Source organism: Phocoena sinus, chromosome 12 (assembly GCF_008692025.1).
Source record: "Phocoena sinus isolate mPhoSin1 chromosome 12, mPhoSin1.pri, whole genome shotgun sequence".
In the NCBI taxonomy this organism is placed as follows: Eukaryota; Metazoa; Chordata; class Mammalia; order Artiodactyla; family Phocoenidae; genus Phocoena; species Phocoena sinus.
This window is the reverse complement of record NC_045774.1, coordinates 32831821-32845636: the sequence shown is the minus strand read 5'-3', so window position 1 is coordinate 32845636 and position 13816 is coordinate 32831821. Positions and strand designations below refer to the sequence as shown.

General features: G+C 37.0%; 1 protein-coding gene across 1 annotated transcript in view; it reads right to left on the bottom strand.

Annotated features, from left to right (window-relative positions):
• Positions 1 to 13816, bottom strand: part of ARHGAP18 (Rho GTPase activating protein 18) — a 132156-nt gene that overhangs the window by 33702 nt on the left and 84638 nt on the right. Inside the window, 3 exon segments of the mRNA XM_032650801.1 lie at positions 37 to 128; positions 2286 to 2451; positions 12405 to 12583. Of these exon segments, the coding sequence (XP_032506692.1) occupies positions 37 to 128; positions 2286 to 2451; positions 12405 to 12583 (437 nt within the window).

Here is a 13816-nt window from a genome sequence, read left to right as displayed (position 1 = left end):
TGTTCTCTCTATGCTGACCCATTCAGGCCTACTTACTTTTTGGAATATCAAGGGTATTCGAGTTCCTGGTACTTTCTTCTGATCTTGTTCTAACAGCACTGTCAATGGAACACCAAAAAGGCCAGAATCTGCAACAGAAAAATTAAATTTCTTCACTTTCATCAACTATAAAATATTAATGCAAAAATGTTAAGGCTTCAGATTCCTGATACAGTCACTCGATCCAACAACTATTTATTGAGCACCTAAGTGAATGACTGAGTGACACTGTCTACCAATTAGGTGCACACAACCTAACTGGAAAATTCTGGCCCTGCCTTATAAGGCAATCTAGCAAGTAAAGACAACTAAACAAATGATTACAAATCATCACCAAAATAATTAGAGAAGTATAAACTGTTACATATGAGAAACAGAGTGCTGTGGGAGTATGCAAAATATGAAAATAACTTACTAAATGTAATCAAATTAAAAGTTCTAGCTTAAAATAAATATCACTCATCTCTTCCATACTTAACTGACATTCTACATTCTATTGAATACAATACAGCAAAATATAAATATTTGCTTTTTGAGAAATCAGCAAACATTATGGGCTTGTTCTACAAATGTTTTCCTTTAGAAAACATAGTATATACTTGGTCTTTGTGAATTTAAATTTGTAGTTTTATATATTTGGGAATAACTCCAAAAGAAATGACAGGTAATAATTGATAATTTTTCTAAATTAAAATTATATACCTTCAGTCTGATGTGAGCATAGCTTCTCCCCAGAACCTCCTACCCCACGCCCATCACTAAGTGAATAGTTAGCTCAGAAGTGTAACACACATTATCAGGGGAGATATAAATCATTTGTGAACATGGAACGGGGGATTATCCTGTGATGTGAAAACAGACATTGGAAACTGTGACACTCAATAGAGATGACATTCAGCAGAATGCTAGTAACCCAGTAAATAACTAAGAAAAATGTGATCTTTAAGAATGTCAAAAGTCTAGTTTATAAGATAAATATCTTAGATAAAATACAAAAATATAAAAAAGATGGAAAGAAAATCGATAATATTAATAGTGATACTTTTAATGAGAATGGCTTAATATTTCTCTCTCTGCTAGGAGGCAATTCTAAAACATAAAATTAAAAGACCTCTTTAAGCCACTTTTAAAGTCTTGAACACGGAGTCACAACTATTTATATTTCTATTTTGTATCTGGAGAAGACTTTGTGATGAGCTTCTGAAAAAGCATCTGAAGTCTTCATTATCTATAATGGACTTGTGGAAAACCAGAAGAACTGTTTGACTCAGAAATTCACCATCCCAAGCCTTAAGCTAAAATACTCATAAAGGAACAGAACACAGAAGGAGGTCTTCTGGGGCCCAGCATGGGAGAGAGGACCTGAAGGGAAGGTAGACTTCAATCCTACAGAGAAATTGCCTCTAAAACTTAAATCAGGTGAATACTTGTCTTTGCTACTGTTACCATAGCAACTCAATAATCCCCATTCTTGGTTTCCCTTTAAGAGATACCTTTAAAGTTAAATGAGATGTCAGAGATTCCTAAACAGAAAAGCTGTGTCAATAGAAAATTATCTGGATTTCCAGACAAATAAAATCTTGGAAAAATCAGAAACTGAGGAGGTGTCTGTTCTCTATCATACTATAAAAAATAGAGTCTATTTATATAATGGGTAAAGCAAGCTGCTTACAAAGGAAAAAAAACTACACATACCTGTGACAAGCACAATTTAGTGATATTGTGTGCCACAGTCCCATTATTTTCTTAATAGAGGGAAGAATATTGTTTGCAGAAAAGTTAAAAGTAGAATGCAAATGAACAAAGGGACAGACTACTAACTGCCTATGTATCTGCCATGAAATAAATAAGCGAAAGTAATTGATCAGGATTAACCATCTTAAAGTCATTTTTCAAGATCCAGTTTTAGAAATAAGTAAGTATATGTACCAGATGTTTTTACATACAGTTTTCAAAGGGGAGAGCATTTGAGTTAAGAATCCTTGATTCAGAATTTCCTTCTAATTTCCTTCTATGATAATTAAATATTTGATTGTGTCTTTATTTTCTATAACCAAGGAGACAGTGCATTTCTATCAAGTTACAAAAATTCTGAAGGGAATGTTTTAGAATCTGAACTTTACATGTATTCATGTGTTGGTTTATTCTGTAGGCGTTTCCCACTCCCCAGAAGAATACTTCTAAAAAGCCAAGCTCATTCTTACTATTTCAGGAGTAAATCCAACTGTTTTTCATTTCAAAATTACCTTTTGTTTTGATTTTCACAGCTTTTAGTTGTTTCAGTTCAACACCCAATACATCATAGAGGGCGGTCAGCTCAATTAAGGCTAAATGGCAAACTTTCTTCATGTCCTGGGGCGCCAGGTCACCAATCTTGGTGGTGCCTGTTTTGTCTTTTGGCAATCTGAAACTCTAAAATAAATGCCATTAATATAGGAAGGATTTACAGTATCTAACCCATTTTTTAATGAAACACAACAAAATTGTAACTATAGAAAGAAGTTATTCTCAGAGTGGTGACGATGAAATTGGCAGAATTTCTCCGGTCAGAATGAAGAACAGTCCTGTTGTGATGATGATCCCAAACCTGCAGGGAGTCAATATGTGAAGTCTGACAGCGAACCAGACCACGTACTAGGAGTGTGAATACCAGTGGCCAAGAGAACAAGAGACAATAAAAACCAAAGGAGAAAAAAAAAAAAACTCGAGTTAACTGACCTTCAAGAGCCAAGAAAGATTAGAAGTCAAGACAAACCATGAGGAGGAAGACGGAGAGGAGGTGGGAGATGAGAGAGTAGGTGCAACCACTGGTGTGTGCCAGGTACCCTTTATATACATTAGCATTCATTGTTATATATGTAATACATGGCATTATATATACAATATTGTATATGCAGATATATATATAGTAATACTGTCATAAAAATCCAAATAAGGCAGGTACCGAAGAAGGGCTGTATAGCACTGGGGAGAGCGGGAGAGCAGAGGGGAGACTAAAAGCAGGACTTTAGAGCCAGGATGCCCACTGGTCATCTAGCTACTGCCTAGCTGTGTGTGGCTTCTGGCAACTCTTTAACCATCCTTTCTGTAAAATGGGAGGAAGAAAGGCGGAGGGGGCTGGGGAAGGGGGAAATGGAAGGAGAAGGGGAGGGGGAAAGAGGAAGGGGAGGGAAAGGCGAGAGCGGAAGAGGGGAATGAAGGGGGGAGGGGGAAGGCCACCTAATTCAGAGGGCTGTTGTGAGGTTTAAAGGCCTGGCACTTCCCAAACACTTTTATGTGGTTGCTGCTACTATTACTTTCACCACTGAATAAATAAACTGAGACTTAGATATACCACTATCAGAGGCAAGTAAGTGGTGTTTTCGTTGTTTTGTGCCTTCCTCAAATATTATCTACTACCTATTCAGCCTCTTTTAATATTAAATATATTAAAATAAGAAAAAAAAATAAGAACATGAATTTCTCTAACGTATTTACTACAAATGACAGCCCCACTGTATTTACCAATTACTAAAACAACGATCATTCTCTAATAGTTTGATAAAAATCTTATTATGAAGGTTATATCTCTTGGGTTTGCCCTTGATTTCCTAATTTAATGGCCAAGGATATTCAACTGATTCCCTTTTATTCCCTTTACTTTGCTCATTTTTGTGCCATATCATTAACACTTCATAGTCTAAAAACTACTGCAAAAGACGTGTCCTAAAGTAGCAGTTCTCAAGGTGTGCTCCAGGGAGCCAGAGAGGTGCCCAACACTTTTTTCAAGGAGGCTAAGAGGGCAACACTATTTAATAATTAATACTAAGACATTATTTGCCTTTTTCACTCTCATTCTCTCATGATGCACAGTGGAGTTTTCCGGAGTTTTCACAACGTGTTATTGCCAACAGACTGAATGCAGAAGTAGCTATGAGAATCCAACTAACGTCAACTCAAGCCAGACATTAGAGAGTTGCTAAAATGAAAAACCATGGCACACTTCTTAATAATTTGTTTTAGAAAAGATGCCTATTTTGCATAAAAATGTTATTTATGTTCACCATAATACTAATATATTTTAAATGGGTTGACAGTTTAAAATTTTTTCAATTTTAATTTCTAATATGGTAAATACCCATGGGTATAACTGACATAAAGAAAAGCTCTCCCCCCTCACATACACAGTATTTTAAATTATTTATCAAGAGAAACTTTTCCTTAGCCTACTTATTCATGTTTCATAGCTCAGGAACACAGGTCAGTGACCAACTTCCACGGAACTCAATCCAAAGAAATTCTTTACATTCCAAAATCACTTTGTACCAGCCTTCTTCGTCTCCTCAAAATCTTCCATGGGATCACAGCTTCCGTAGAAATCTGTGTACGTCTTCTTTCTTGGGTCAGCCAGAGTAAACACAGAGAGCTGCATTCCCCAGGGAGACAGCAAATGCTCCAACAGTATGAAATCACAGATTCTTGGCCAGAAGGCCATGCGTCTGAGGTTTCATCAGAGCACTGGAAGCCGTGGTAGTTATTCTCCTCAACACCAACATCCTTCCTGACTGATAAGACAAAAGCTTTTTGAGGTCCTCAATAACTTTTAAGAGCCTAAAGGGGTTATAGGGCCAAAATGTTTGAGAGTCACTGTCCTAGAGCATTTCCTAAAACCTACAACTTTTGGCAGTTGAGCAGCTAATTCCTTTCAAGCAAACTCAGCTCCAAGAGAGAATCTTCTAAAGTTCTCCACAGAACCTCCTACAGAACCTTCTTTGGAATCTGCTATAGTCTCAAGAGAGTCCACTATAGGAGAAAAGAAATCTTTCTTAACTTTTTGTAATACATTTTCCCTGTGAGAATATTAAAAGAACAGCAGTAGATACCATTAATATGCAGCCAAAGTGAATTTCCAGCAAAATTTCCAGCATTAATGGTACAGTGCATTGGGGTTGAGAACAAGAACGTGCAGCCAGATATCACAGTTTTGACTTTTAACTATTACTGCAAGGTGAGACAAAAATAATACTCATCTTTCATAAATGGTTTGTCTTTCTATTCTGCAAAAGTTCCAACAGGATAAAAATTATTACAGCATATTCTAGGTTGGGAAACTGAGGTTCTTTAAGAGACTAAAAATGCCCACATAGCCAGTGATATATGGAGGCAAATTCAGACCTTCTAAATCCTAAATTCAGTGGCCATTCTGCTCTGCTCCATTTTCCCTGCCCCCCACAGCAGGCAGGGAGGAATCTAGGTTGATCAGTGTTGATGTAGGACTGTGAACCCCGCAAGGACAGGAAACCATGTCTTAATCACCTCTGTATCCCTGCTATACCACAGCCCTGACACACTGCAGGTGTTCTGTCCCAGTGTATTCAATGAATGAAGACACACACCAGACAGGGAGAAAAGCACAGAATCAAGCTCAGTGAGGTACAGGGTTATTGGCTTGATGCTCCCCCAATTTTTTGTGATTTCTACTGAGCTTCACTTTTAAAATCACACAAAACTCTTCCCATTTTCTTCTCGCCTGGCCCCAGAGTTCTGCTAATTGTTTTGTTTTCTTAAGGGCTGAACCAATTCCATTCACCAACCATTTATTAATTTAAAAAAAGCCCTAAATGTTTCATTAAAATCAGTTGGTTTTGTTGTAATAAGCCAAGTACACGTCATATAATTATTTAAAGCATTACCCAAAGTAAATGTGTAAAGAAACCTGAAATATTATTAGTTCAAACATTGGATTTACCTAGCAATATGTCATGAGCTTTATTTATTTATTTATTTAACATTGTGCTTAATGAAAGGAGTTAGTTCTTTATCCCAATGTTTAATTCATAGCAGCAGCTTTAAATATTTATGAAGTTCCACGTCGTTTTTGTTTAGTTAATAGACTGGATGGTTCAGTTCGTTGGCTAAGAGAAGGCAATGCGATTTCAGCGAAAGAAAAGCTCTTCGCCTTTTGAAAAGTGTGCTTTGAAAAAGGAATGAAATAAAATTTTTCGAAACATATAAGGTCCTTGGCTGCCTTGCATTACCATAAATTAATCAGGCAGCTCACCCAGGCTGTACCCCTCTTCTGTAGGCCTTGAGGTATGAGGGGCCCGTTAGACACTTATCAGTAATGACGGACTAGACTTTTTCACTCAAGTCACTCTAGCTTCAACTCAGAAAGCAAGAGAATCTACTCTTACTTGGTCAATCTCCACAGATGACTTCTTATCATCTGCTAGGAAATTCATTTCTTATCTGAGATTCTTCCACGTGTAAAAATGTGATTTTATTACAGTGTTTCAGTCATTGTCAAGCTAGGGAATGAATACTTTTCTAGATAAATGAAGTTTTAGAAAACTTCAAATTCACAGTTTTTTTAATTTATTTTTTTAAATGGAGAGCAATCATCATAATTTAAACTTCTCATGACAATTCTGGATCATGATCCTACACACCTATTTTTGCATTGTGTACAAATGTGTGTCTGCCTGAGGTTTTCAGTCTCCTCACCCTGTCCCGAACTAACATTTCTTTTACTGTCCTTCTGCTTCCTCCAGAGATGTTCCATTTTCTAACAAACCCCCAACTTGAGCCTCCATGCAAGTTTTTAGCCTTCAGTATGCACTGAGCTTTGTTACCAGACAACCAAAGTTGCCATAAAACATGAATTTACTTGAATTAAACATAATTCAGTAAGAATCCAAAAGACACTAAATAAAAACTTAAGAAAATACAGGCATGCATCTAGAATATAGGATTCACCATAGTTATCATTTCAAAGCTATGACCTTAAAAACTGCTAAATAAAGCCTTACTGTTTGTAGTCTCCCAAGATAGGATAAAGGAGTGCTACTAAATTTCTATTGTATATGAAGGACTCAACAAACCAGAATCTTATTTGTATAACATCCCAAGCTATCCTGAAGAAGTTGTCAGTAGCACCAACACAAGGACACTTAAACTCACACCTAAATTAAATGCACATATACCTTGCGGGCACATGTCATCATGATCTTCCAGAAAAACTCCAGCTTCAAAAGCTTAGTCACTGAAGCCAAGCCTTAGCATGCCATGTAATCTCTCTAACCTGTTTTTTTGTATGAAAAAGAATCATAATATCCACCTCATACAGATCATTTGATAAATGAACAAAATAATTACAGAGCATACTTTCTAAGATATCATGGGTACACAAAAAAACAGTAAGTAACAGCTCATTTTTCATCTTAACATACATGAAAGGTTATAAAACCTGATCTCCAAATTTAAGAGGAGAAATTTGAATCTGCTGTGAGAGATCATAAAGAATTAACAAAGATTGCCCAATGCCATAAGAAAAAGGAAGTGAATGTAAAATGAGGTCAACAGAGAACAATGTATTACATAAAGCCTACTGCTTATTTACAGAAGCAGGAGAGCATGGAGTAGAAACGGAATTTGAGGTTTTATCTGCTTAGACTCTCACCTCAGAGTGACGAATATAAATATTTACTTCACCAATCATGAGGATGACCTGTAGAAAGCTTACAGTACGCGCATGCCTTCTAGAAGATATACAAATAAATAAATGGTTGTATAGATGAACTGAAGCATATATGCATAAATAAATACATGGAGGGGCTTCCCTGGTGGTGCAGTGGTTAAGAATCCACCTGCCAATGCAGGGACATGGGTTCGAGGCCTGGTCCAGGAAGATCCCACATGCCGCAGAGCAACTAAGCCCGTGCACCACAACTACTGAGCCGGCGCGCCACAACTACTAAAGCCTACACGCCTAGAGCCTGTGCTCCGCAACAAGAGAAGCCACCACAATGAGAAGCCTGCACACCACAACGAAGAGTAGCCCCCGCTTGCCACAACTAGAGAAAGTCCGCGCACAGCAACGAAGACCCAACACAGCCAAAAATAAATAAATAAAAATTAAATTTAAAAGAAATTAAAATAAATAAATACATGGATACATTGACAATAATTATCAAAAGCATGGCACCTTAACAGTTTAAAGAATGATTTTCTAAATTTTATCTAATGTAAGTTCACAAACAGGAAAGCACTAACAGTAAAGCTAGATACTGAGCTAGACCCCAAAGGATGGGATAAGGCTTCCTTGATAAACACGGAACAACACAGGGGTAGAAATGGGAAGGTCATTTTAAGCTTGGGGCACAACGTGAATAAAATCTAGAAAGCAGGTGAGCAAAAATTAGTTTGTTAGAGAATAAAATGAGAGAGGAAGTTTTGTCTTTAAGTTTTTGAACAAAATTCCTAGTTTATTCCTCTGTTGGAATCAACAACTTAGAAGTCAACAAAGTCTTCATCTTGTTTAATTAGGCTCTACCATCCTTCACTTAAACCCCCTTCCATCTGTTGAGATATATTAGACCATCACTTTTTTTTTTTTTTGCGGTACGCAGGCCTCTCACCGTTGTGGCCTCTCCCACTGCGGAGCACAGGCTCCGGACGCGCAGGCTCAGCGGCCATGGCTCACGGGCCCAGCCGCTCTGCGGCATGTGGGATCTTCCCGGACCGGGGCACGAACCCGCATCCCCCGCATCGGCAGGCAGACTCTCAACAACTGCGCCACCAGGGAAGCCCAGAAGACCATCACTTTTAAAAGATACTTTTGCTAAGGATGGTCTGGAGCCTGGATCATCTCTTTAGGCCACATGATGCATGCATACTCCTTTACTTTTCCCACTAGGCGTAAAAATAGATTCTTAAAAATATATGATAAAGCCTGGAAACAACCTAGATGTCCACCATCAGGTGGCTGGTTACATAAACTGCGATACATCCTCACAGCAGGGTACAATGTATAAATAAAAAGGAATAAGAAATATTTCTCTCTACTACTGTGGAGTGATCTCCAAGACATACTGCTAAGTCAAATATAAGTAAATAAATAATGAAGTGTGTATAGTGGGCTACCATTTATCTAAGAATGGAAGGATAAACCATAAAATTAAAAGAAATTTACCTGTGAAGGGCAGGGAGAGAAGAGGGTGATGGCTCAAGTATAGAAGTGAGACTTCTTATACACCTTGTTTTTAATTCTGACTTTTGGACCACTTAAATAATTTACATGTTTACAAAATAAAATTAAGTTTCAAAACAGCAATCCCTAAACATTCAATATGAAATGAAACTAATTAACCCAACCAGGTATGCAGTTGGTGGCATGACCACATGGAGAATCACTATCCTAAACGACCTAAAGCAGAGTAACTTGATTATTACAGTCCTTCCGGGATGTATCCCAAGGATACAACCAACGGAGGAAAAGAAAAACAGGCTTAAACTGTTTCTTAGTAATCACACTGTTGATATGCTGTGCATTAACGGAGGATAAAACACATAAATAATTATGTGATATTCTAACTGTATTATCTGCTGTATCCTGAAAACCACTATTCTCAGCATGGAAGAAAGAAGACACAGATGTACTTCTGTCCTCTGAAAAGGCTTTAAGCAATGACCAACTCAGAGAAAGGAACATTCCTAGTGTCTTGAACATACTCACAAAAGTATATTTCTACTAAATGGAATCAGAGTTTCTTGCAGAAACAGACAATTCTAAGTCTGAAGCAGAAAATATACCAGAAACATATGAGAAATTTTCTCTAGGGTCATGTCATATATGTCTACATCCATGAGTTAAGATACTATTTTTATAAGAAAATTAAAATGAAACAACACTAATTGCTCACTGATGAAAGATGCTAGGGAACAAAAAAAATATTGAAAACTGGTCAATGAAAGTAAGAAGTAACCCATTTGAGAACATTTTTCTTAATAGAAGTATTCAAATTAATAAAGGAAAAAAAGAAATTAGAACATCATTTTGTAACCATCAATAAACAAATGGATCCAAGCATTGATCAGCAGCAGCTGCTAATTTCCCACAAGACAACCAGATATTTTCAATCTCTTGATACATGATCACATATGAAGTAGTCTTGACCAAAAGATGAGCCTGAGTCTGATCAATCTAGAGTCAACCAATTTACAAGAAGCAGAAGAACATGGGGACAGAACAAGAAGCTTAATAACCAGGTTTCTTCAACAAATTTTGAGGGAGAAGGAAAGGGAGGAATGGAAGAAAGGATAAGGAAAAAGAGGGAGAGTAATGAAATAAGGGAGAGAGGGAAGGAGGCAGAGAGAGAGACACACAGAGACAGAAGGAGGGAGGGAGGAAGGGATTACGATTGAAAGGCATTATCAACCAACTGCAATGTATGAACCTTATCTGGATCCTGATTCAAACAAACTAAAAAAAAAAACCATGAAATTTGTGATTCAATTTGGAATTTGAACACTGATTAGATATTTGAAATTAAGAATTATTAGCAATTTTTAAGGTACAATAATAGTAATATGGATATGTATTTTTTGGGTTTTTTTTCATTTATTTTATTTATTTTTGGCTGCGTTGGGTCTTTCTTTGTTGCTGCGTGGGCTCTCTCTAGTTGCGGCGAGCGGGGGCTACTCTTCATTGCGGGTCGCGGGCCTCTCACTGCGGTGGCTTCTCTTGTTGAGGAGCACGGGCTCTAGGCATGCTGGCTTCAATAGTTGCGGCACACAGGCTCAGCAGCTGTGGCTCGCAGGCTCTAGAGCACAGGCTCAGTAGTTGTGGCACACAGGCTTAGATGCTCCGCGCCATGTGGGATCTTCCCAGACCAGGGCTTGAACCCGTGTCCCCTGCATTTGCAGGCGGATTCTTAACCACTGCGCCACCAGGGAAGCCCTGGATATGTGCTTTTTTACAAAACCCTCTTTATCTTTTTGAAACAATACTGAAATATTTATAGATGGCAAAATATAATTCAGAGATGTGTTTCAAAATAACACAGAGTAGGGAACTGGTTGGGGGACAGGACTAGTCATGGGAAAATGAATGTTAAGGCTAGGTGGTGAGTATTGGGGAGTTCATTATACTATGCTTTTTAACTTTTGTGTGGTGAAATCCTACAAAATAAGTAAATGTATTTTTTTTTCTTATTAGTCATCCATTTAATACACATCAGTGTATACACGTCAATCCCAATCTCCCAATTCATCACACCACCACCACCACCACCCCCGCCGCTTTCCCCCATGGTGTCCATACGTTTGTTCTCTACATCTGTGTCTCAATTTCTGCCCTGCAAACCAGTTCATCTATACCAGTAAATGTATTTTTTAAAAATATAAGACATTCGGTAGCAATGAGAACACTCAGTACACAGAGGTTGGTTTCTAAACACAATCTGCTACTGAAGAAACAAGGACTCCTTGAAGAAACAGATTCCTTCTAATCTGAGAGGAGAAAAGTACAAGGTGAGCCTGGAACATCTTGTACTAGAAAGCAAAGGAGTAAAAGAATGAGGACATGTTAAAATGGCATAGGAACCAGCTTGAAGGGCTCCCTTTTGTCAAATCTGGGTAAATTTAAACATCAAAGAAAAACAATAATGAGTTATAAAACACTGAATAAAGAAAGTTTTTGAATAGTGATATTCAAAAACAAAAAGGGAGGAAAAGCACTATTATGGAAGATTGCCAGCCAATCAATATAGAAGAAATAATAGAATGAGAAAATCACCATTTCTCAAACACTAGTCTAATTATTGTTTCAGGCAAGGATTACAAATGCATGGTGAAGCCACTGGGCGGTAAGATATTCCCTCGGTCTCAAGGATCACAAATTAGTATTAATTGTACATAGGAAAAGGTATCTTTATGATGGGGAGATCCAGTGAACGTCTCCTTAACCAAGTGGTCAAAATTCCATCTCCAGTAAAGGGACCATCTGATGTCATGCCCCTCTTCTGATGATGCAATGAGAGGCATAAACATCATCTACGCAGTAGTGTGACCAAAAATGTTTAATGTGAATTCAGTCACCAAGAACAGACAAAATCAGAAATTTGATTTGGACTCTTTAAAATATTAAAGAAAAATCAAGGGATCTGATCTAGATTTAAGAAACCAAAAGAATATGACATTAAATGCAACACGACCCTCGTTTGAATCCCAGGTGGGAGTAAGGGAGAAGCTATTGATATTAAGGACAATATTGTGACAATTGGGAACATTTTAATATGATCATATATTAAAATATAATTATTGTTTTAATGTTCAATTTCTTAAGCATTATAACTGTGTTTTGTTTTGTATGCTCTTGTTAGGCTAAAAAAAAAAAGTGAGTTTATGTCTATAGTATAACCTATACGTAGATAGATAGATATATGTAAAAAGAAAGTAAAGGTTATACAATGTTAAATGGATCTACAGGAAGGCTGGGAGTGTATGTTATACTATTCTTTCAACTTTTCTAAGGACCTAAAATTTTCCAAATAAAAAGCTGATGAAAAATATACTCTGATAATGACATCTGAATAGTTATTACGTACAGGTAACAGGGCATCGTCCCCTTTGCTCCTCTGGATTTTCTCTCTGGAGCTCTCTTTCTGATTGACAGCTTGCTCTGCAAATGATACCTCCAGGTTGATGTCTGTTTCAGAGGCAGGTGCCTCTTCAGGCACCAATGGAGTCAGCTCCTTTCCACCAACAACTAGGCTAGATGCCTGATCTGGGAAAAAGACAAAAGATTCAAGTGCTTTGGCTACTTCTTTTTTTAACTTCTAATACATCAACCATATAAACCTTTGGGAAAAGTACTATTTACTATAAGCAATAATTAACGGTTATTTTAATAGTAAAACATATACTCAAGGAATTCTACCAATGGTGAATGGGGGTGTAGAGGAGGGAAGGTGGTGACTAGAAAGCCAGAGTTGAATTGTGGAATCTTTCTCTGAGGTCACAATTCTTAGACTGAGTCCAGTTCCAAAACATTGATGGGTGATCTCAAGCTCTGAATGAAAAACCTCACAAAAATTTAGTAGACTTAATCATTGCTTTATTTTATACTGGGAGAGTAAAAGCAAAAAAAAAAGGAGAGAAGGAGGTTAGCTTTACTCTCTCTTAAAACTATGATATACCATTTAATTTCCTTACAGTGGAACAGATTCCTGAAAAAGATTTCTTCCATGCCCTGCATGTCCTTCCTGGAATGTTACCTATCTATCATAGTAAAAATTCCAAAACAAAAGTTAGCACCAAAAATGTGCACTGCGGGAGTCAGGTCTGGAGGTACCTGGTACCAGAACCAACAGGTTTTGCACCAGATCATTACAAAGAATATAACAGCTCTCTTACAATTATAAATCTAATGAAATAAGTTCCATGTATTTACATCAACAGTTTATAATAAATTTAACATTTTCTTGGTTTGTTTGTTGTTAATCCTCCAGGAAAAAAATTAACACCTGAAAACTTATTTGCTGAAAACGTCAGCTTTAAGCTTGGAAGAAAATACTTCTAAATTTGGCTATTTGATAAGTTTTTGGTTTTTAACACAACTCACACTAGATAAAAACCTGGAATCAATGACTGGATTACTGTTATTTTCTCATTGCAGACCTTTAATTCATGGTGGGCAGCTCTGGATTACATCAGTAAGCTTACACATTACATTCAAATGCTTATATACTAACACAGCAAGGTGATGGAGGGTAAAGTTAATTTTAAAATTTAATAAATATGTCATATATACGTATATTATTAAAAGTCTGATGCCTTCAGAAAATGTATTTGTATTATCTTCTATATATTTTCTATACTTATAGTCATTTAAATCAAAAACACACAGAAAAATTGTTTTACTCAAAAGAAAATACGGATAAATCTAAATCTAGCCTTTTACACTCTCATTCAATAAGCAGTGAGGGCTTCGTGGTTGTAGGACTTATGTAGTACTCAG